The sequence below is a fragment of the Callorhinus ursinus genome, unplaced genomic scaffold, assembly GCF_003265705.2.
Source record: "Callorhinus ursinus isolate GAN/ISIS: 27379988/994484 unplaced genomic scaffold, GSC_fseal_2.0 scaffold53, whole genome shotgun sequence".
NCBI classification, from domain to species: Eukaryota; Metazoa; Chordata; class Mammalia; order Carnivora; family Otariidae; genus Callorhinus; species Callorhinus ursinus.
The window spans coordinates 1022188-1046008 of NW_027397115.1; the positions used below are offsets into that span (position 1 = coordinate 1022188).

Consider the following 23821-nt stretch of genomic DNA (forward strand, 5'->3'; position numbering starts at 1 on the left):
GGGGGGGGGGGGGGGGGGGGGGGGGGGGGGGACTCGAGGTCTGCGGCCCCGGCGGTGGAGAGAGCCCGGGACTTGAGGCCTCGCCGCCGCCCCGGCTGGCAGGGGGTCCAAGACGGGCACTGGCAGCCTGGCCCCCGGGGAGGGCCCCCAGGCCGGTGGGGGCCTCGCCTGGCACGAGGTCCTCGACTGCACTCGGCGTGGGAGAGGCCCCTGCGTGCCCCTTCCGGCCGTGCCCAGCCCGGTGGGACGGGGACCCGCGGGTCCCAGCGGGAAGCGTGGGCGTTGTCGGCAGTCTGGTCGCCCCGCCACCTTTGGTTGGAGTGTCTTCCCGGGTGAGCTCAGGCGACCAGGAGGAGAGACTTTTCCGGCAACTCATGACCTGAGGAACGGAGCCTTATTACAGTTGGAGTCCAAGGTCCAGCTCTGGCTCCAGCATACGGTGTGACCTTGGGCTGCCCATTTTTGTGGGAGACACGGAAGACAGTGGTGCCGTCCGGGCCTGCCACTGGCACATGACTTTTGAGGCCACGCTCAGTGACATCTCTTGGTTAGAATTTCTTAGTAACACAGAAGGCCTTAAACTAATTAATTGGATGTTGGGGATTGAATCTCCTTCTGGGTCCATGATTCATACACAAACGAACCACGCATATAAGCAGCTATATCATTTTTTTGCGTAAAGAGACAGTTAATAGTTAATCGAGGGAAGCACTCTTCATTGACCAATGCGCCCTCCTGTCACTGATTTGAAATGTCACCTTGGGCCTAAACTCTGTTGTGATTCACACTTGAATCCGTTTCTGAGCCCTCTGCTCTGTTCTGATCATGCTGTTGTTGCCACACTGTTTTAATTTTTATAGCTCTGCAGTATGTTTTAGCTTAACCGTTTGGTTTTTTTTAAACCATGTTCCCGAGGGCAGTTTTAAAAGAAGTTGTAAACTCTTTGCATACTTAGTGAATCAGACACATCCAAGAGTCCAGGGGGTCCTGGGAAGTACGGAACGTTAAAATCAGAGGGACGATTCCTTTCTCCATAATGCTTACAGTCTTTCTGTAAATCTGTGATCTTTCTGATGTTCTTTACCTGGTAACAGTCTTTACTGCTCTCTTTCAGCCCTTGGGATCATAGGTGGTTTCTTGCTGGCAATCCTCTTCCGGATTTCAGTGCTTCAGAAGTTCTTTGAACTTTGCATCTCCTTAGAACGTTCTTCTGTCTTCCTTAACACTCTTCTCCTTGCTACCCCTCCACTTCTGCTCTTCTCTTCAGTGTTTCCCTCTCTTCCCCTTCAGTGTGAATGTTCAAGGAGATTCTGTTAGTGGCCTTCTTGTCTTGGATTTCATCAGTGATCCTTAATCTTTTTGCCACAGACGTCTCTGAGATTTGATGAAAGCTCTGGGATCCTCTTCCCAGAAGATAGACATATTCAAACAAATGCTGGACATGTTCTGGAAGAAGCAGCCGTGATCCTGATTCTCCCCCAAATAATTTGGGCTTTTCAGTCAGGGTCCCAGCTGATAACATACATACTTAGGACACCCAAATCTGTACCTTGGGCTCCAGCCTCTCTCGAACCTCAAATCCTTATTTTCAGGTCTTACCAGACATCTCTGCTCCCATGTCCTGTGGACTCCCCAAACTCAGTCCTGAATTGGAAGTTACCATCTCCCCTCACAAATCCTACCATTGCCAAGTGTTTCATGTCTTAAGGACACTACTGTCTACAATATCAAAGTCATTATTCTGTCTTACCCATATGCGTTCAGCACTTCCTTCTTTTTTTTTATTTTTTATTGTTATGTTAATCACCATACATTACATCATTCGTTTTTGATGCAGTGTTCCATGATTCATTTTTTGTGCATAACACCCAGTGCTCCAGCAGAACGTGCCCTCTTTAATACCCATCACCAGGCTAACCCATCCCCCCACCCCCTCCCCTCTAGAACCCTCAGTTTGTTTCTCAGAGTCCATCGTCTCTCATGGTTCGTCTCCCCCTCCGACTTACTCCCCTTCATTCTTCCCCTCCTGCTATCTTCTTGTTCTTTTTCTTAACATATGTTGCATTATTTGTTTCAGAAGTACAGATCTGTGATTCAACAGTCTTGCACAGCGCTCAGCATAGCACATACCCTCCCCAGTGTCTATCACCCAGCCACCCCGTCCCTCCCACCCCCCACCACTCCAGCAACCCTCAGTTTGTTTCCTGAGATTAAGAATTCCTCATATCAGTGAGGTCATATGACACATGTCTTTCTCTGATTGACTTATTTCACTCAGCATAACCCCCTCCAGTTCCATCCACGTCGTTGCAAATGGCAAGATCTCATTCCTTTTTTTTTTTTTTAAAGATTTATTTATTTATTTTTGAGAGAGAAAGCACATGAGAGGGGGGAGGGTTAGAGGGAGAAGCAGACTCCCCGCCGAGCAGGGAGCCCGATGCGGGACTCGATCCCCGGACTCCAGGATCATGACCTGAGCCGAAGGCAGTCGCCCAACCAACTGAGCCACCCAGGCGCCCAAGATCTCATTCCTTTTGATGGCTGCATAATATTCCATTGTGTATATATACCACCTCTTCTTTATCCATTCATCTGTCGATGGACATCTTGGCTCTTTCCACAGTTTGGCTATTGTGGACATTGCTGCTATAAACATTGGGGTGCACGTACCCCTTTGGATCCCTACATTTGTATCTTTGGGGTAAATACCCAGTAGTTCAATTGCTGGATCGTATGGTAGCTCTATTTTCAGCTGTTTGAGGAACCTCCATACTGTTTTCCAGAGTGTTTGCACCAGCTTGCATTCCCACCAGCATCAGCACTTCCTTCTGAGGCTTCACATATCGTTGGCATCCAGGTGAAGCCATTCATTGATTCCTTCAACAAATAGGAATGCCCACTATGTGCCAGCACTCTTCTTTGAATTGGTTACATATCAGTAGGTTAATCAAGACATTGTTGCTGCCTAGCTGGAGTTAAGTATACCTGAATGTCCACCCACCTCATTTTCTAGGTGAAGATATCGGGCAGGTAGGTGAGGTTCTGCCTGCCCTTTGGTGCCATTCTGAGTGTCTTCCAGTGTGAGGTCTTTTCACATGATTACATTAGTAGCGTTCAGATTAATTGCTGGAAGACCGTTAACATTGCATCGTTTGTAATGTTCAAGTTAATTATGTTTCGTAAAGCAGTCTTAGTTCAAGTTAAGTCAACACCAATGTTTTCGAGTTGGCTCAGAGTAGAGAAGGACTATATTACAAATAATACATAACCACCCCGAAGCTGTGTGCAATTATTAATTTTTTAGAGGGGATGGGGGGAAGAGATAAGTGCAAGGAAGCCAGATAACTGTGGTATATGACTAGATGGAGACAGGGACAGGGTTCATCTGATTTTCATTTTAGATAGTTGCCTTGGTAACAGTCGGTGTTCAGCCTGTATCACTTCTGTTTGTGGGGACTGTTTAGATTTATGAAGTAGCTCCCCTTATGTACCTGCATTGATTGCTGAATAAGGCTTGAGATTAAAAACAGAATGAGGTTCATTTATATAATAGCAAAAATGAAAACATTAAAAATGTCACTGGTTGTCCAGGGTACTGGGAAATGAATGGTGTTGAGATTTTCCTTCTATTGGCAAGAAGTAGTTGTCAGGCTTAGTTCTCTGAAAAGTTGAACTGGATTAATGGCCTACCTATTTTGCTTTTGGAAAAATAAAAAGTAATGCTGTGTGGTTTATCAGTAAGTGTGGTTTGAAACATTATCCCCCGATCTCTTTTTTCCTTTCAACAAAGACAAGAGCGCAGATAGGGTAGCATCAGACTGCAGGTGGGCTCAATCACCTCTAATACTCATTGTCGTTAATAAGGGGCTCTTTTGAAAAGGATGGCTTTTGTACGAGCATCTTATTCACACAAGTTGAGAAGTGAACAAATGTACATCACATTTTGAATCATCCAAGCACACGGGCTTTTTCAAGAAGATAATATTAAGAGAGAACATTAGAAAAGAGTATTATTAGAAGCGCCTTAAAAACACTTCATGGTGTTGAGTGACCTTTTCAAAACAAATCAGAATCACTCCTGTGGGGAAAGCAATGGATAAAGATTGACTGGAGGGGCCACTGTTACTTATTACCTTAATATAGAGAAAAAAATATTTTTAATTTATAGTATTTAAATCAATAATACTTTGGATCTTTTTGTAATCCCTAAAAGAATTTATGGTGTCTGTAATACTTTTACTTTTGTTACATCTTTATAGCTTTATGGAACTGGGGCCAGACAAAAGAACAAACACTATAGTAATAATTTTTCCTGCTTGTTTTCATAGAACATATTTTTTAAAATACATTTTTGTGAATCAGTGATTCTTAGAAACAAAATTTACATGTGAAAGTGAACATGGGTAAATAGGAGAGATTGTTTAAGAAACAGTTCTCTAATTGTTATAGGCTATTTATATCTTTATAGACCTCAGTTGTACCATATAGCCTGTGTGCTGGGAAAATACTGAATTCTATACGTATTCAAAATGTAGATTGAGCTCCCCAAATCATCTTTTAGTCAGTGTTTCAGGAAATAATTTTCCCTAGTTAAATTAATTAAACTTCAACTGTAAAGAGTGATTTGATGGGTTATAAAAACAGTTTAATTTATATGCATATTTTTCAAATGTTTGGTTTTTGGTTCATGTCGGCAGCCACCCATGGGAAACTGTTACGACAGCTGCAATGCAGAAATACCCAAACCCTATGAACCCAAGCGTGGTTGGAGTTGATGTGTTGGACAGACATATAGATCCCTCTGGAAAGTTGCACAGCCATAGACTTCTCAGCACAGAGTGGGGACTGCCTTCCATTGTGAAATCTGTAAGTGTGTCTTTATTCCTGTGGAAATGTGACTGCTGTAGAGAAGTTTTCTAAACCACATTATAATTTCAAATAGGTTGTGGGAGCCGATTCTGAATGTCATTTTTGCATCAGTTCAAATTGTATTATAATAAACTTGAGTTATGAGTGTATAATGAATTGGAAATATTATTACAGTCTTCATGAAGGCGCCTGATAAAACCTTCTGAAGGAAGCCAGCTAATGCTCTGTAATCTAAAAGGAGTTCTGTTCTGCTTTTCCTGCTTTTGCCAGCCACTTCAGACCAGTAGTAAGATCTGGAAGCCATGGGCTGGTGGTGATGGTTAGCTGACAGTGGCTGTGGTCAGTGGTGGGTCATGACACTAGGTGAGGAGTGCGTTCTCAGGCTCTGCTGTGCCACAGTTGTTCCAAAGTTTGAGACTCCTCCCCATGCATTTGAAAACTGAATTCTGTTCAGTTACATGTGATCAGGCTTTAATGAGCCAATTTAACCAGCAAGAAACTGGAGTGCCAGATGATTACAATGTGAGAGAACTCTGGTATAATAAGTAGACTCAGTTGGGGAAGGTAGGTCCACTCAGAAAACTAAAGGACATATTTTTCAGCAGGAATGTCCCGATTGCTTCCTTTGCACAAACCACTGCGTTAGATAGTAGGCACGCAGAAGCGAGCAAAGTCAGGGGGTTGGCTTGGGCTCGTGCACAGGAGTGATGCTGGGTAGGGTGTATTATCTTCCGTCATGAGGGGGCCATTGTTCTGTCTGGAGAACGAGGCCGCAGCACCCTCCCCTCAGACTGCTCTAAGAACATCCTGACATAGTCTCAAGCTCTCCTTTCTCCAGATGCCATGTTTACCCAAATATTCTGATTTCCATATTTCAGGCTCAGTGCTCCATTGTCACAGCTTGGTGGTTTCGGTGGCTGCTTTACACCGCCTGCCTTCTCCCTGGGCTGGCCGCTCATTGCCTCTGGGAGGGTTTTTGTCCCCAGCAGTCTCATCGCATTCACGGGGTGTGAATTCCCGTTATCCTCCAACGGGCCTCCTTTCTGACCTTTGTCTGGTTCCTCCTGTTCTTTACGAAACAGATTTTTTGGTTCAAGATATTAACACATTTTTACCTTCAAATAAAATATTGATACACTTGTTAAGAAATCCCTCTTCCTCTGAATACTAATTGTAAATGTTTTATTTAGCTTATTGGTGCTGCAAGAACTAAAACCTACGTGCAAGAACATTCTGTAGTTGATCCTGTAGAGAAGACAATGGAACTTAGATCTACTAATGTAAGTGTGGGCTCCCTTTTGTTTTGATTTTAAACTAATAGCTTAATTTTTTTTGTCTCTATAGTTGATGTACAGGTGATTATATACTGTATTGTCCTTTCCTGCTCCTCACTGGAGCAGTGAGGCTGCTACTTGTTTCCAGGGCACAGCACCCAATAAAATGAATTTGGGATCATGTGCATATTATTACTGTAATGCTTTTGTCGTATTTATTATTTTTATAATAAAAAGGAAGCAGTGAATAGTGAAATTTAAGTTCTGTTTTTGCAGTAATACCGAAGTGCTTTATTTGTTATTTGTATATTTACCTAGCAAGATTTTGGTTTGTGAATTAATTTTGCGAATGTTTTTCATCTTGGTTTCCAAAATGACTTGATTTTTTTTTTCATTCTATAGATTTCATTTACAAATATGGTTTCAGTAGATGAGAGACTTATATACAAACCACATCCTCAGGACCCAGAAAAGTGAGTAAAAAATGTTTTGACAAACTTCTTTTACGGGGTGTTTTAATTTTTTTTATCAGATATTTCTTTTAAAAAATGAAAGGTCATTCTGAAGCTGTGTGAATGTGTGCTGTTCCAGAACTGTTCTGACTCAAGAAGCCATAATCACTGTGAAAGGAGTCAGTCTCAGCAGTTACCTTGAAGGACTAATGGCGAATACGATATCTTCAAATGCTAATAAAGTAAGTCAGGCTGCTCCCTAATCGTTATTCCTGGGTTTCCTGTCTTGAAAGAGCTTAGTACTGAACGTGTGTTTGTCCTGGCAAACTGACTCTCAGCCGCCACGCAGTGAGCATCCATATAGGCAATCTCTTGCACGGGCTCTGGCGTCTGGCGCCCTGGGGTTCATGTGCAAGCCATGGCTCTTACCGGCCTTTCGACCTTGGACATGAAGTTACCCTTCCTGTGCCTCAGTTTACCATCTGTGAAGGAAAGATCAGCTGGCCGTCTGACCGGCTGGGCCTGAAGAGTAAATGAGATAACGTATGGAAAGCGTGTGCCCAGGGCCCAGCATGTGGGAAGTGCTTGGTGATAATGTCACTGTGTGCCATTGTTTAAAACACCAGTTCTCAACCTTTTTCATTATCCTCTCTGCCCGGTGACCCCCAGGTCTGTTTTAGACATCTTTTTTCTCTTAACAGCCACCACCACGTGAAAGTATTTAACACCATGGATAGATGGATGAAAGGATAAATGTGCTATGTACCTGAAAAGAGTGAGATATTTCCACCTCCCCCATCCCCAGCTAATTCTTGCCCCTTGGAGAATGCATGATTTAAAACAATCTAAGTTTAGAGAAAGAGATACTTAATGCACTTCATTATAACACGTTTCATATCATCATTCAGCGGTCCAAAGATCTTATAGATGCCTTCTGTGTACCAGAGGAAGTGCTAGGCTAGACTAGGAATACAGTAGGGAACAAAACAAGCATGGTCCCTGCCCTCGTGGCACTAAGAGGAAGGCAGCATTAATCACGTCATTGGGAAAGGAAAAGCACACAGAGATAAAAGTATTTCATGAGTGTTCTGTTGTGTGCTGAGTGAGGGGCGCGTTGGTTGTTAGGGGTATGCCGGGAAGCCTCTCCAGCAGAGGGGCTGTATGTGCAAAGGCCCTGAGAGAGGAAGCAGGAAATGCTTCTCATTTCCTCAAGGACCTGCATTAGGCACCAGGAGAGAACGGTTGAAGAGGAAGTTGGGGACCAGATCTTCTAGGGCCTCATACAGGATTTTGGTTTAAAATAACGGACCAAAAAAAAAAACTGGGTTTGACCTTTTGATCCCCCAAGAAGGGACCACTCTAATCAGAAATAAGGAAACGATCATAATCATTGAATTGTAGATTCTTTTGGTAACATCTTTTGCATGCAAAATAAAAATGAGTTTATAGATCAATTTCCAGTTGGCCAAGGCATTTGATATTTGGTACGTAACATTAAACAAAAACAAGCACAAAAACAATCCATTTTGGTGAGGCTTGGTTATACTTGTAGAAGCTCCTTGTTACTTCCTGATGTGCCATTTATTGGATACGTGCCTTTGCTCTCACTTGGTAACAATAGATGTGTTGGATTTTTTTAAGGGCCGAGAAGCAATGGAATGGGTAATACATAAATTAAACGCTGAGATTGAAGAATTGGCGGCTTCGGCAAGAGGGAGCAGAAGGACACCGATGGCGGCGGCGGCGTTTGTGGAGAAATGAGGACGAAAGTCAGTACCCAGCAACCGCCCCTCAGGTCTCTGCAGACTGGCAGTATATTTATTTGTTATTTAAAAAATAAAACTATATTTTAGGTAGAGTTTTTTTTTTTAATAAGCTGAAGAAAAGCTGTAGGACTTATGATCAAAACAAAGAGGCTGCAGGGTTTCTAAATAAAAGGGATCATCTGAAAGTAGTATTGTTTGAAATGACCATCTGATTTTGAGGATTCCAGTATTTATGTGAAAATTTAACAATTTTTGAAAAGTACTTGGAAAATCATATTAGCATATTAAAATCTCCTTTAAGGTAGAATTGTAAAGCTTTTCATGCATTGGAACTCTACCTGGCTTTGGACCAACCCCAGAACAAAGCAGAGCCACCTAAATACACAGAATTACCCTGCTGTGTATGGGAAACTGGAAGAACTTGCACGAGGGAATGCTCTTTAAAAAGAGAAATTATAGTTTGAAAAGACATATTAATTTGTATTAAAATAACGTGTTCTGCTATAAACCACGGTTAAAAACCAGTGTTTTGGTACTGAAATGACATTTTTGGAATGAAAATTATCACTAAAATAACTCCAACAAACAAAAAAGGATTTTAATGTATTAAAGAGTACTGTATTAATTTGCCGAAGTTTGGTGACTTAGGAAAGGTATTGCCTTCCTTGGATTTGTACTTTATGACTGAGTACGCTGTACCGTGGGCTGGCGATGTTCACTGAAAAACAAAGTCGTTACCGGAATTTTGCAGCACTCTCACTTCAACAGAAGCACAGCTGTTCACGTCTCTCAGCATTTCACATTTGCCTAACTTATAAATTGCCATGTGTCAGAATCATGGCTCTGTAATTGCTAAAGCATGATATGTCAGGTTATTTGAATATAATTACTTTTTGAAGTAATTGTGACCACAAAACATCTTTTTTACATGAAGAGCTGTACGTCATTTGAAATTACTCAAACGATGTCTTTCTGAAGCATAAATCCCAGGTACTTAGTGTTTTTAATAATACGGTGCAACTGCGGGGGTGGGGGCGGTGGGGAAGAAAAAAAGAATAATAATGAGAAAAGAAGCATTGACCTAAACCAACCACTATGTGGATTTTTTTGCAGCTTTTGTGGGAAATCAATTATTTTGGATGCTAAGGGGCAGCTGCAATCTGAAAAACAATCCAGTAAATGTATTTCATGTTCTGTAGCAGGCAGTTACCGACCAGTAAATAATGTCTTTGATACTTGCAGTTGTTGCATACAGAGTACTTTTGTTAAAAGGTGATTAGCTCTCGCCTGTATCTTACAGTGCCAATGTAATGAACTCCTCAGGTTTCCTGTAAAAGGAACCAGTGAGTGTATGTACATAAACTACAGAAATAGTATAGCAGACTATTTAAAAATTAGTGTTTGTCTACTTAAAATGTTGTTTAGCTTAAGACTTCTTAGGACATTTGTAAAAGCAACTTAAATCCAATTAGGTTTTTGACTATTTTTTTGTAATCGGAGATGGTTTTTACAAATGAAATAACGTTTCAGTTAAAACATAGCAAAATACTGATCTTTGATAAAAAGTTGCCTTGTATATTTCTGTAAATTATACCCGTTCTGAAAAAGGTGTAATGCCCTAATGATAAAAATATTTCTAAACAAATTTTTATCCTGTTTGATTTTTTTATTCTAATACAATAAAATTCTAGAAATTTTCATTTTCCAGTGTAGTGAAGTAGCTGGTAGTTTGTGGCTTTTGCCTATTGAAATCTCCGTAGACGGCAAGTAGACGTATTTGGGGGACTGACCTGGGGCAGTGTTCACAGGTCCCCCTCGGACTGCGGGGCGTCTTACCCTATCTAGCGTTAAAGATGGAAGTTAGCTGCCTAGTTTCTGAAAACTTCCTTGCAACGATGTGTTCCCTGCTCTCAGTTTCTGTTTAGCCACTGCTCCGTGTACACACACGTGTGCTCCTGCGCCGCGGGCCCGCGCCCCCCGCCCCTGCCCGCAGCGCCCCTGCCCGGCGGTCCAGCCCAGGGCGTCGCACGTCGCGGGGGGCCCCGGAGGCCCGCGCGCTGTCTGGGCCGAGTTCGCTTTTGCCCACTGCCCCCCGGAGGAGGGGGCGAAGTGCTCCGCGCCGACGCCGACGCACCTCCGTGCCCCTGGGCTGCGGGTGGGCCCCTGCCCCGCGCTGCCCCGCGCTGCCCCCCGCTGCCCTCGCGGCCCCGCCGCCCCGCCGGGGTGCTACGGAAGCCCGCGGGGCACAAGCTCGGGGCGCCGGCGGAGCCAATCGGTGGGCGCGGCCGGCCGGCCCGCCCGGGGATTGGCACCCGGGGCCCCGGCCGCCCGCCCCCATTGGCTCCCGGCGTCGGGGGGATTCAGCGGCGGGGCAGCAGGGGCTGCTCGGGATGGGCGGGCGGGCGGGGCAAGAGGCGGCGAGATTGGCAGGTCCGGAGTCCCGCCTCTTCCGGTTCCCAGGCCTGACCTTCCTGCCGCTGGGCCGTGCGCCGAGCCGACATTGAGGCGTCCTCGCGATTCGACTCGACGCGCCCGCTCTCGCGACATCATGGTGGCCTACTGGCGACAGGCTGGACTCAGGTATACCCGCGCCCCGGGGGTGCGGGGAGCCAGCGGCGCGGCCCGGGGGCGGCGGGCGCGCGGCGCGCGGCGGGGGTCGGGGCCCCGGGGGAGCGCGGCCCCAAGATGGCGGCGCACGTCCGGGGGGGGGGCGGGGGCGCCTCGAGAGCGCGCCGCGCGGGCGGCGGGCCCAGCACCTGCGGTGGGCCGCCCCCTCTGCGGGGTGTGGCCGGGCCCCCGCCGCGCTGCGTGCCGGGGCTTCGTTCTCCGCCGCCACCCAAGGGGCGCCGGAGGCCCGGGACTGGGCCCTGGGTGTGTGGCCCCGGGCCGCGCCCCGAGCCTTCGTGTCCGGCGCACACGTGTGTGTACTGCACACCGACTCCCGTCGCTGTCGGGCCGCCTTCCCGGTCAAGGCGGAGGAGGCCCTCGGGACACGGCACAGAGGGCGGGTGGGCAGCGGCTCGGCAAGCTCACGTGTGAACCCGTCTGGAGGCGCCAGCGCCAGCGCCGGGGCCGCCGTGGGCGCCGCCCTCACACCTGGTGGCGTCGTGCACCCACCGGGCCTTGCGCCTTCGCGCGGGGGGCCTCCCTTGTGACTTGGCTCGTCCCGCTGCTCCTTGGGCGGCGTGCACCTGCCTGGGACAGCTGGGCAGCCCAGGAGTTCCTGCCTAGTGAGGTCAAGCACAGTTGTGCCCACTTGGAAGGTCGACGGTGCCAGTACCAGGAACCATTTCCTGAGCACCTGTTCTGTGATCGGTGTGGTGGCCTCTGCTTTGTCACTCCCCCCTACCATCAGCGGGGCAGGCTTCGTTATCCTTCTATTCTATTCTCTTGTTTCTACAGGTGGATAAAGTAGCGGAAAAGCTTGAGCAGCCTTGAAGGTCAACCCAATTAGTCAGCACCCGAGGAGGCATTGGAACGCCTGCCTCTGGCCCAAAAAAACAAATTTGAAACATGAGAAAATAGACAGCAGCACTCCCCCTCCCCTTCCTGTTTTCAAAAAGTGTAAAAAGTGAGCTGACATTTTTTGGAAAATAAGATGTTGATGGGAGTCCATCTACCAAACAGGAAGCAGGCTGTTAGATATTTTGTTAGAATTAAGGATGTTCTTCTGTAAGACTTTCTGGTTTCATTTAGAAACCTTGATTGGGAAGCATCTTCAGTGGCAGACTTGGGAAACAACATCCAGTATTCTCAAGGAAGCCTGTAAATAATCAGGAAGAATTGTTGAATTCAAAATAGTTTTTTCTCTTTTAATTGTATATATTTTACCTTGTAAGAATAGTATAAGAAAAAATTTTAAGTAGAGAAATGGGGGGAAACATCACTTAGAGCCTCTCATAACATTTTGGTCTGTTTCTTGTGCTGTGGGATTTTTAAAAAAATCACTGAATCTTTTATTTTAAATTAGCATGTATTAAAGAGAGAAGGTGGTATAAAGAAAAAAACTAAAGATTACTCATCCTAATACCAGTTAAGACTTTGGTACATTTCCTTCTGGTCTTTTTCTCCGTGTAGATTGCTTCTGGCACTAGTCATTTTTAAATCCCGTTCCACAATAATTTACAGTCAAACCAAAATTAAAACTATGGGAAGGAAAAAAACAAACTAACAACGAGCCGTCTGGCTGGATCATTGATAATTAACTTTATATCATCTTCATTACCTCCCAGCTATATCCGATACTCCCAGATCTGTGCAAAAGCAGTGAGAGATGCACTGAAGGCAGAGTTCAAAGCAAATGCTGAGAAGACTTCCGGCAGCACCGTAAAAATTGTGAAAGTGAAAAAGGAGTAATCTGTAAGTTACTGATTTGTTCGAAGGCTTGCATCTTAAGTTCTTAGAACACTTTCAAAACAAAGTAATTTTAGTTTTGAATTCTGTCCATATTTTTGGTCAGTCAGTACATTCAGATGTTAGTGGGTAATAATTTAAAGCATACAGGTGATAGGAGTCCTGAGGCATCGTAAAAGAATTTCGTTTCGGGCCCTGACAAGCAGAAGTAATTGGCACATTGATTTTCAGCTCATTTAGCGGTGCTTAGGGTAGAGAGCCGTCTTATTTTAATTAAACCTGTTTCATTTGTCTGCACAACATCAAATAATTTGAAGGATAAACTCCCCCCTTTTTGTAATTGCTGTTGGAGTTACATAACAGTTCAGGGGCATGACAAATTGCAGTTCTTTGCGTCTTCATTTCCCCCACATCTGCTAATGTTCTCACAAATGGCTGCTTCCTGAACATGAGGGCTACAAGCACAGGCAAGGGTCCTGCGATTTTATCAAGCGGGAACATCTGCAGGGCCCTGCGGGGACAGCTGTTACTCTGCTAGATTTAGGATTCTTTCCGAGGGCTTGGTTCGTTTCACTTCTCCAGAGATGTGAGCCATGTAGAGTTATATCCTGTGCAATAAAAGACAGTTTTGTACAGTTGATAAGTTCTGACTCTTTGCTCCCAACTACTAAAGCGATTTGATCTCTAAGCCTCTTTCTTGACATTGTTATTTCAAAGATAAGCAAGGCAAATACCAGAGAGATGTTTTTCAGATTTAATTTTCTTGTTTTGCTTTAAAAAAAAGGCATCAGACCTGCAGTGGCAAGGAAATGTGATCAATATGAATCCTTTGGCAGCTTGTGGTTATGAGCAATTTTACTTATTGGAGCTGTCTCCCCTAAGCACTTTTCATTTCCATTTTGAATTAGTAAATATTTTATTGAGTCTGGAGATGCAGTGTTTTGAATGTGGCCCTTTTTCTAGGGGCTCTCTGTCTCATCTCATAATTCTAAGTAATGAGACCTGGTTTTATGTTGGGTTGTTTTAACAATGAGCTAGCTGAGAAAATCACTGAGCCTCTGCCGCAGAGCCAAGCCAAACTCCACATCGAACTCCCTTGACCTTGTGATGTCCTTGGGGTCAGGAAGTAGTGTCCAGCTCCCGTAAACAAGACACACCTGCTCTCCGTATGTCCTGCTGGGGATGCTCCTGGCCTTAAGCACAGGGGGCTTTTAGTGTCTTTTTAAAGGCAGAGTAGTTTCTTTATAGCCCACAGAGTACTTGGTTCTCCTTAGAAAGGAAGTTCCTGTTCGGCTAAGGCCATGCACGTGAACCAGCAGTTTTTACAGCCAAGAGCCAAGGGTCAGCATCAGCCATGTGAAGTGACGCCAAAGTTATATTACACAGTTCGTGACAAGGAAGTCATTGTCCATGTTCATGTCGGATTTTTAAGAAAACACAGAGGACTAGCAACTGTTGCATTTTCTTCTTTCTTCCTAGACCCTGACTAAAGCTTGAAATGCTACATTTTCCAAGGTGAAGATGTGTGGGTACATGTTATGGCAGATTGAAAACGATCTCCCTACATGGAAAAAAATCCCTGTCTTGTTCTAGATTGACAATGCCAATAAATTGAAGTATGGTTCACTTCTTGCTGTTGGTTCTTGTTTTCCTTTGGACTTTTTCTTCATAGGAGCTATCCACACCTGCAGGATTAGGACCTTAGGAATTGCAGTTTCTTAAGGTAGGGGGAAACGGGTTTCATATCTAGTGAGCAGAGGGAAACAGAAAAGAGGTTTTAAATGTCTCAGGATAGAAAGTTCTCTTTTTCATATCAATTGACAAAATTAGCCTCTTGTTGAGGCTCTCATTGTCCCTTATCTTTGAATTGCAGAAGTCACAGCCAAGTGGCGGGATGGCTTACTTACTACCCGCTGGCCTGGTTCTCCCACATAGCCGGCTTTTTGCCTAAATGACAGAAATTACTAAAAGCATAGATAAGGAAAAAAAATACTAGATTGTGGTCTTCATTTTTTATTGTACACTTAAAACCTGTGGAGAAGAGCTAATACCGGGATTTCAGCAAGAAATGTGCTTGACATTGTTTTGTAAATGAATCTCTGTCCTGGGAACACTCCCCATGGGAAATGGGTCGGAGCGGGAGCCGTTCAGTGCCTTGCTCTCATGGAGCTGATGGCCGAGCTGCAGCTTAGTCTTTAAAAAGACTCTTGCCTGCAGGTCTGGGGGGCGGGGGGCGCATGAGGCTGGCAGCTGCTCCACGGTGTTTGCACGCTGTCTCACTTCTTCATTAAATGCTCTAAATGCTCGGGCGTGAAGACCTGTTGCAAGTGTTTTGTTTTTATCTTCCTTTGAAACTTAGAAGCACTCGCCTGAGTAAAACACCCACTGCAAAGTTAACTGCTTGATTGGAACTGTTTTGGAGAACGGAGAAAGAAATGTGAACAGGAAATTTTGAAACACAGTTCAGCTTCTATGCCAGGACCAGTTCTCCCCGTGATACTTAAGATAACAATAAGTTCTGGGGGCCACCGAGCAGTGCTGAGGAGGCGCCCAAGAGATTGCCTTTGTTCTCGGCCTTCTGCAGGCGATTTCCTGCCCCTGGACACTTGACCTGTAGGTTTTATTTAATTCTTGGCCCAGGACAGGCAAGGAGGAGCTCCTGGATGGAGTATGAGAGCCCGGCCACTGGGTAGTAGCCACTTGAGGGCCCCGGGAACTCTTTGCCTGGGCCGGTCTGCTGTTCTAAAGTCGGGGCACCTCAGCTGTCAGCACCTCAGTCCCCAAGGTCAAGGTACTAGGAGGCATCTTTCATTACAGGGATAGGAATCAATGAGTCTCGAGGCTGTCAGGCCTTTTTCAGACGAACAAAGCCAATGGGCAAACGGCTGAATTCTTTGCAGCCGGGTAACTAGAGAGAAGGCATCAGTGAATGTGGGAGATAGGTTAATTAAGGTGAGACTTGGGGCCAGGGCTGGTGATAGGGAAAGGGGTAAAGCAACTGAATAAAAGACAAGTTTACTGTCTAGCAAAGATTCTTTGAGCCTCTTTCTCTGTGATTAAAAATCCTGAATGGATACTGGGATAAAGTAAACTTCCAGTACCAGGCCTACTGGGCCCCTGGCAGGACTACTGTGTCTGGATGACCAGAGGACCCTGATCAGACCTGGCTGTGGGCGTTTCACTAACTAGTTGAGTGGTTTTTGAGGGAGTCGTTAATCTCTGCTCCTGCGGGGTTCTTGTGCGAAGGGAAGGAACGGACAAGTTCTGAGATTCTGATCCCATGTCTCTATCTCTGAGACCAGTGTCACCATGGCAACCATACCGCTAAAGGAATAGGCTCAATATCTGAGGGGATAGATTTCTTTCAGTTTCTAGTGGGGTTTTTTTTTTTGTTTGTGCGTGTGTGTTTCTACCATACAAAAGAGTAGGATGGTGAAATACATTTTGAAATATTTTTAACTACTCAAATTAATCAGTCTGGGCGGTTAGGCTCCAAGAAAAGGAATTTATTTAGTCTGAAATAAAGCAATTTAGCCATTTAAAATTGAATTTCCTTGTACTTTAATGATTACTATTGAGCAAACAAAAATCTTGACAGTAATATAAATCAGCAGGTTTTTTGATTTAGATCTGTAGCCTTCCTTGTATCTATAATAGATTGCCTTTTTAGATTTGAGAAGGAAAGTGCTAGAGGAAGCGCATCTAAATTCTTGTAACATCAAAGGTCATAAGTCTTTTTAGCTTCTGAGAAGTTATGAACTTCAGAGTATACAGGTACATTTTCTTAATAAATCTGCTTTTGTTTTTAATGCTTGAGCCACAAGTAGGAAGTGTTTAAAACTTTTCTTAAGTGTTGTCAATAGAAGGCTTGTCACGATGCCGACAGCAGGACATCGTTTGCGCAGGTATTTTCGTTACTTCTCACAACATGCACGTGAAGGAGTGACGTTTCCCAGAACAGAATGAGCAGGCAGTGTCGTCCATCCACCTGCTACCTTACTGCAGATGACAAATGCAGATCCGAGAACCTAGTTGCCTGCAAGTAAATATTTCCTGCAGGGAGGGTTGGAGCCTCTTCCCATTGCCGACTACTCATGGATCAAAGAGAAGAGCTCAGTGGTAATTCTAGGAGGCCGTTAAGACCCTTACGGCCCTGGAAGGGATGGCCGTGCAGTATGTCAGAGATAGGTAAACTGTAATTAAAAAGTTACGGATGATTTGATTACACTCCTGTGGATTTGGTCCTGTTGTAATGTGAGCAGATTAAACTCGGGTAATGGTCAAAGCTGTGTCATCATGCAAACATTTATGGCAACTTCTGCAAATTAATTTGAACTGTAAAAGTTCCCTAATGAGACGACGTCCTCCACGAGGAAGAAGGACACCGCCGCCGAATTCCTGCATCTGAATGGTTGCCCAGCGTGCCCAGCGCACCGGGTGCCCTTTCTGAAAGAGCAGAGGCTACCGAGTGCTTTCAGGAGGTGTTCACTGAATGAGAGTGAAAAGGGCATTTTGAAACAGCCTTTACCAGGAAAACCGAAGATGGTGATTAATGAATTCCCAGAATCCAACACCCCTAAGAAACTTAAAGAGTATCTAAACATCTATGTTAACAGGTAGCTATTCAGAAATAAAGATCAGAGGATTGGGGTTGGTGACTGTTGCCTGTCGTTTGAGGGGTTTTTCTTGGCCAGGTATTTTGGTAAAAAGCACTGCCACTTTTTTTTTTTTTCTGCCCTCCCTTTTTTCCCTTTCCAGTTAGTACACGGACGTGCACTCAAGGTCTACACGATTCACTAGTGGATGCTGACTCACACTTGCTTCGGCTGCACAGCTCCCCACGTACCAGTTAGTCACCTGGCTTTTCGGGAGGCCAGCGAGCACCAGGAATTAGGATGCTGGGCAGTGCACATGACGGAAGCTGGGGTATGACTCTTAGCAGGGGTGCCAAGCAAGGGTTCCAGGGTGCTCATCGGTGCTGCGAAAGGGTGGAGGTGGACGTCAGCCGCGGTAGCCATGCACGTCGGTAGTCTTGAGGGTACTCTTGATGCCTGGCACAGCGCCGTGCCTGCAGTAACTACCCGATCAACATTTCTAAACAAAGGTGGTGTGCTTCACGATAAATTCACTTTGCCATTAAAACCCGGTTAATAGAGTGTGCAGTGAAGAGCAAAGTCTTGAAAGCTAGTGAAAGCCAGCGGAAGGCCCCAGCGCTCCCAGCTCCCGCCCAGGCCCCTGTCCCCGCGGCCGCGCATGCGTGCGGACACGGGGTGGCTGCGGCGCGTCCCGTGGGGAGTCGGCGGGACGGCAGGGAGGCGGGAGGGGGTCTGCAGCCGACCTCACACCGCCCCGCGAGGTTCGTGTGGCCCATCTTCCGGTTCCATTTCTGCCTCCCCCACGACCTCTCCGTCCTCCTGAACCGCTCTGGCGTCTTGCAGTTGCTGGTACTCGGACACCAAATCGCGGATGTTGCTCTCGGCCTCTGCAAACTCGCCGACGTCCATGCCTTCGCTGGTATACCAGTGCACGAACGCCCTCCTCCGGAACATGGTCGAGAAGTGCTCCGCCACGCGGCCGAACAGCTCCTGCACGGCCGTGCTGTTGCCAATGAAGGTGGCGGCCATGCTCAGCCCCGGGGGCGGGATGTCACAGACGGCCACCTTGACGTTGTTGGGGATCCACTCCACGAAGCAGCCGCTGTGCCGGGTCTGCACGCCGAGCATCTGCTCGTCCACCTCCTTGGTGGACATGCGGCCCCGGAAGATGCAGGCCACGGTCAGGTAGCGGCCGCGGCGCGGGTCGCAGGCGGCCATGGCGTTGCGCGCGTCGAACACCTGCTGCGTGAGCTCGGCCACGGTGAGCGCGCGGTACTGCCGGCCGTCGCGGCTGGTGAGCGGCGCGAAGCCAGGCGTGAAGAAGTGCAGGCGCGGGAAGGGCACCATGTTCACGGCCAGCTTGCGCAGGTCGGCATTGAGCTGGCCCGGGAAGCGCAAAGACGTGGTAATGCCGCTCATGGTCAGGGACACCAGGTGGTTGAGGTCGCCGTAGCTGGGCGCGGCCAGCTTGAGTGTGCGGAGGCAGATGTCGTAGAGCGCCTCGTTGTCGATGCAGAAGCAGGCGTCGGCGTTCTGCGCCAACTGCTGCAGGGACAGCACGGCGTTGTAGGGCTCCACCACCGTGTCGGACACCTTGGGCGAGGGCAGGACGCTGAAGGCGTTTAGGATGCGGTCGGGGAAGTCCTCCCGGATCCGGCTCAGCAGCAGCGTGCCCATGCCCGCGCCCGTGCCGCCGCCCAGCGAATGCACCAGCTGGAAGCCTTGCAGGCAGTCGCAGGCCTCGCTGGCGCTGCGCACGGCGTCCAGCACGCTCTCCGCCAGCTCGGCGCCCTCCGTGTAGTGGCCCTTGGCCCAGTTGTTGCCGGCCCCGGAGTTACCTGTGCAGAGGGAGGCGGGTTACGGGGCTGTCCGGGTGGCGGCGGGAGACAGGGCACCCCTAGGAGGCACCCTCACCTCGTCCCCCCCGGGGGGGGGGAGGGGGTGGACATCCCTGCAGGAAAATGTACCGTAGATGAAGCTGTCCGGATGAAAGAGAGCTCCCAATTTGCTGGATCGGATGCTATCCATCGTCCCAGGCTCCAGGTCCACCAGCAGCGCCCGGGGCACATATTTCTTACCTGTGTAGAAAAATAGGAAGAAGTCAGCAAACTTTCGTTTTTCTAAAAGTTAATGTTTCATCAAAATAGAACCTTGTGATACCCATCAGGAAAAAGGTATTTCTAGAAGAAAGACATTTGAAGTAATATTCTTGACACCAACAAGTGCATAAATCTATAAAATACCTTCGAAATCCTTTTTCCATCATTTTTTGTGTTGTTTTGTTGTCTCGTCAGTGACAGAGATCCTGCCCTACTGGAAGTGATTCTGGTTTTCATTTAAGAACTAAACAGGAAAGGTGGTGCTTGAGCAGCGGTGGTAAACACACGGGCCCCCACTCAGTGACTTCTTCCCCGGGCCCTTGCCCTAGGTGGAACTTGGGGGCCCGCCAGTCTTGGGGTCCCACTGCGCTGCCTGGACATCAGCCTGACCGTGTGCGCATCGCGCCCAGAGCACAGCGTCCTACCGTGGGCCTCGTTGTAGTACACGCTGATCCTCTCCAGCTGCAAGGCACAGTCCCCACAGTAGCCCCCGGCCGAGTCGATCCCATGCTCCTCGCCAATCACCTCCCAGAACTGAAAGCAGCAGGAGGGGAGGTCAGTGTACAGAGGGACCCCAGAAAAGGGCAGGTGGGTACCCGTGAGCCAGCAGATTGACCAGAGGGACAGGAGGAAGAGAGTGCTGCTGGGCCTGCCCGGAGGGGTCCGTCGGGCTGCCCCTGTCCCGGACGTGCCTTTAGGCCCATTTTGTCAGTGCCAGCTGCACGGCACTGTAATTTGCTCTTGCCTCCGCTAAACACGGATATGAAGACTGTGTTTTATACCCACCTGAACGCCTTAAATAAAATGCCAACACATAAAATATTAAATTGGATTTTGCTCCTATTAAATGGAGGCCACGGTATACATTAAAGCTGTCGTTTTACAATTCACATCAGCCCGGGTATCTCTAATTTCACCTTCTAGTGCTTCAAGCTAGTAAAGTATAGGTATACCATTAAATGAAAATAGACTGAATTCTTATCTGATTTCACAATAATATCCCCTTCACTTGGGTATTTATTTTCATGCAGTTTTCCAAAAAGCCCATAACTAGGACATCCAGGCCCAGCTTTTAGCCATGTGCATTTTTCACGATCAGGTATGCACACAATTCAAGATTATGCACAGCTCTTGTAACTATTTGAAACATATGACACTTTCAATCTCACATACAGTATTTATTAATATAGCTGTGTGTCTTAATATGGAAACAGTTACTGAGATGGCCCCTCTCATTGCCCTAGAGAAGGACATATTCAAGTGCAATGAAAATATATTCATTTATGTTAAAATCCCCAAGGGTGTTTTCCCAGCCGTATCTTATAAGTGATGGCTCTGCTCTGGCCATGGTCTCATTAACCAGACTTTATTTTAGAGTAAATTACCAGCACTGTTCAGGGTCTGAAAGAATAAATAAATTTAAGTTCTATAACACCACAAACTAAATGTCTTTTGCAGTTCTTTTGGCCCCAAATAATAAGTAGTCGCCGGGGCTCTAAGCACCAGACAACACGATGCTGGAGGAAGAGCTAAGAACCTATCTAGACCCTGCACTTCCTCTGCCGCGCCTCCCTCCAGATTATCTTCCCACTTCAGAGTGCTGGGGCTGGCGCCTCCCACTTCTCTGTGTGTTCGACTTAGGAACATCTCATCACCGTGGACGGAAAGGCGGCAACTTCTTTTCAAGGAGTGATATTCTTTGCCCCAGGTTTTAAACACCTGCATTAAAAGGCTAGTTTTTCATAGCTGCATTATTCACAATAGCTAAAAGTTGGAAACAACCTATGTGTCCACTGACAGATGAGGGGATAAACAAAGTGTGGGGTATCCATGCAATGGACTATCATTCAGCCATAAAAAGGAAGGAGATTCGGACATAGGCTGCAACGTGGTTGAGCCTTGAGGACATAATGCTCAGTGACATAAGCCAGACACAGAAGGCCAGATACTGTGTGATGTCACTTCTATGAGGTCCCTAGAAGAGTTCAGATTTGGGGGTCCCTGGGTGGCTGAGTTGGTTGAGCATCTGACTCTTGATTTCAGCTTAGGTCATGTTCTTGGGGTCGTGAGATCAAGCCCCGCGTTGGGCTCTGTGCTGGGCATGGCGCCTGCTGGAGATTCTCTCTCCCTCTCCCTCTGCCTCCCCCTCCCCATCTCATCTCCCACTCACACTTTCTAAATAAATAACTAACTATAACATTTTTTTAAAAAGAGTTCAAATTCTTGGGCGCCTGGGTGGCTCAGTTGGTTCAGCGACTGCCTTCGGCTCAGGTCATGATCCCGGAGTCCTGGGATCGAGTCCCGCGTCGGGCCCCCTGCTCAGCGGGGAGTCTGCTTCTCCCTCTGACCCTCTTCCCTTTCATGCTCTCTATCCCTCATTCTCTCTCTCTCAGATAAATAAATAAAATCTTTAAAAAAAAATAAGAATAAAAATAAAATAAAAAATAAAAAGTTCAAATTCTTAGATAGTAGAAGGGTGGGTGCCAGAGTCTGGGGGAGGGGAGTTAGTATTTAATGAAGACAGAGTTTTTAGTTTTGCAAAAGGAAAAGCATTTTGGGAGATTGAATGCACAACACTGTGAATATACTTAACAGTATTGAACCGCACACTTAAAAATGATGGCTGGAGATGGCAAATTTTACACTGTGTTTTACCACAAGTTTTTAAAATTTAACTTTTAATGCAATTAAAAATTTTTACAGCTTTATTTATTTATTTGTATTTACTTATTTTAGAGAGAGAGTGGGGGGAGGGGCAGAGGGAGAGACTCTTTCAAGCAGATTCCCTGCTGAGTGCGGAGCCCGCACGGGGCTCCATCCCATGACCCATGAGATCATGACCTGAGCCAAAACCGAGAGTCGGATGCTAACCGACTGAGCCATCCAGGTGCCCCAGTGCAATTAAATTTTTAATGCCATTCATACTAGTGAAAGTAATTTCAAAATGGCAAAGGGAACCATCAGATGGCTGTTAGTACAAGTGTGTAAAACTAGGGTTGAAATTCGGGTTGGAGACCTGTTGGACTGTGTCATCTCTTAGAGTTGGCCACTGAACCAGGCACTGTGTACAAAAAATTTAGGTGGGGAGGGGACACACTCATGTATACTCCAGAGAGTGTATTTTAATTGTTTCTGCTACCACACCCAAAAACGTTTAGGTTTACCTCCTTCGTCTCCTATTGCTTACTAAATGGAACAGATGTGGATCTTTTTAAACTTTGCAGCACAAACAAGGGAGGGGATGGAAAGGCATCTTAGTGATATCATGTAAAAAGTCGCCCAACAAACTTTAGGAAACTGTTTTGAGACAAAGTACTGTCTTTTTTTTTTTTTTTTTTTTAAAGATTTTATTTATTTATTTGAGAGAGAGAGAGAGAAACAGCATGAGAGGGGAGAAGGTCAGAGGGAGAAGCAGGCTCCCCGCTGAGCCAGGAGCCCGATGTGGGACTCGATCCCGGGACTCCAGGATCATGACCTGAGCCGAAGGCAGTCGCTTAACCAACTGAGCCACCCAGGCGCCCGAGACAAAGTACTGTCTTTAGAAAGTTCCTTGCTAAAGTCATGAAAGTAAACAAGGTTCCCTGTAAGAGGCGGTGAAATTAGCATGAATTCAGTTAACCCTCTCATCCTACCTCCTGTATCTCTCTTTCACTATGGGCATCAGTTAATGAAGCCAAGTATTCAGCAAGTGCTTGCGAACTGCTGGACTTGTTACCTTCCCTGCCGACTGAGGATATTTTCTTAGTTGGCTACACCCAGCGACCGTAGGAAAGCTAGTCCTAGTAATCGAACTCTCCTTACCTTGGCTCCGATCTGGTTCCCGCACTGGCCGATCTGAAGATGTACGATTTCACGCATCCTTGCTTTGCGTCCAAGTGTAAGGTCTTCACAGAATCCTCAGTCTCTGGGAAAGCCGCCCTTCTTCACTGGTGGGAGCCCAACACGACTCTGGTCACTGCACCGATGGGACCAGCTGACCAAGCTGGTCCCAGGGTGTGTCTACCGCCCAGAGGCCCAGCCTCTACTCTCTTCTGCTCTCTGCCTGTCATCCTGGTGAAGGGGGTGTTTCTTCCTCTCCCAAAACAGAATATTGCCCAGTCACTTCCCAGAGTTCAAGACCAAAGCCTGCCTTTGTGCACAGTGCCTGGAGGTCTCGCACCAGGTGTGGGCCTGACCGTGGTGGACTCTGGACACCCGGGTGATGGGGCTCATGATATGACATCCGAACCACAGCTCCCAGCTCATGGGGTGAGGGGACCACCTCCAGGGAGCTCTCCCTGACCAAGCCAGTTGTGTTATTAGGAATCCTTTGTCTAAACCCATCGCTTGACAGATGAGGCCACGATATCCCAGCGCATGAAGTGACTTCACCATAGTCACACAGCCAGTGAGACGTCCCTACCTTGCTTTAGA

At 46.8% G+C, this 23821-nt stretch overlaps 3 protein-coding genes across 5 annotated transcripts in view; 2 read left to right on the plus strand and 1 right to left on the minus strand.

Moving 5' to 3' along the window:
• Window positions 1-10046, plus strand: part of PRELID3B (PRELI domain containing 3B) — a 10368-nt gene extending 322 nt beyond the window's left edge. The window contains exons 2-7 of one of the 3 annotated variants that reach the window (XM_073883932.1): window positions 2784-2857; window positions 4698-4866; window positions 6060-6149; window positions 6546-6616; window positions 6735-6837; window positions 8237-10046. In XM_073883932.1, the coding sequence (XP_073740033.1) occupies window positions 4729-4866; window positions 6060-6149; window positions 6546-6616; window positions 6735-6837; window positions 8237-8356 (522 nt within the window). In that variant the 5' untranslated portion in view covers window positions 2784-2857; window positions 4698-4728 and the 3' untranslated portion in view covers window positions 8357-10046. Of the gene's footprint in view, window positions 1-2783; window positions 2858-3011; window positions 3031-4697; window positions 4867-6059; window positions 6150-6545; window positions 6617-6734; window positions 6838-8236 lie in introns of those variants that run through there. The other 2 variants (XM_073883933.1, XM_025853377.2) reach the window with 2 other exon arrangements.
• Window positions 10047-10783: 737 nt separating this feature from the next.
• ATP5F1E (ATP synthase F1 subunit epsilon) lies at window positions 10784-14340 on the plus strand. Its single transcript, XM_025853375.2, has 3 exons — window positions 10784-10941; window positions 12594-12720; window positions 14194-14340. The coding sequence occupies exons 1-2, from the start codon at window positions 10910-10912 to the stop codon at window positions 12715-12717; spliced, it is 156 nt and encodes a 51-aa protein (XP_025709160.1). The 5' UTR covers window positions 10784-10909; the 3' UTR covers window positions 12718-12720; window positions 14194-14340.
• A 1918-nt stretch (window positions 14341-16258) lies between these two features.
• Window positions 16259-23455, minus strand: TUBB1 (tubulin beta 1 class VI). The gene is made up of 4 exons (XM_025853368.2): window positions 23210-23455; window positions 19834-19942; window positions 19277-19387; window positions 16259-19147 (listed from the first exon to the last, which is right to left on the minus strand). The coding sequence occupies exons 1-4, from the start codon at window positions 23264-23266 to the stop codon at window positions 18054-18056; spliced, it is 1371 nt and encodes a 456-aa protein (XP_025709153.1). The 5' UTR covers window positions 23267-23455; the 3' UTR covers window positions 16259-18053.
• Between the last annotated feature and the right edge of the window lie 366 nt (window positions 23456-23821).

What these genes read in the sequence shown, in the direction of transcription:
- TUBB1 (XM_025853368.2), bottom strand. Translation starts at nt 23,266, where the DNA reads ATGCGTGAAATCGTACATCTTCAGATCGGCCAGTGCGGGAACCAGATC. An exon ending in GGAACCAGATCGGAGCCAAG is followed by an intron (nt 19,943 to 23,209) that starts GTAAGGAGAGTT and finishes TGCTGCTTTCAG; the next exon opens with TTCTGGGAGGTGATTGGCGA. An exon ending in GTACTACAACGAGGCCCACG is followed by an intron (nt 19,388 to 19,833) that starts GTAGGACGCTGT and finishes TTTTCTACACAG; the next exon opens with GTAAGAAATATGTGCCCCGG.
- ATP5F1E (XM_025853375.2), top strand. Translation starts at nt 10,910, where the DNA reads ATGGTGGCCTACTGGCGACAGGCTGGACTCAG. An exon ending in TGGCGACAGGCTGGACTCAG is followed by an intron (nt 10,942 to 12,593) that starts GTATACCCGCGC and finishes ATTACCTCCCAG; the next exon opens with CTATATCCGATACTCCCAGA.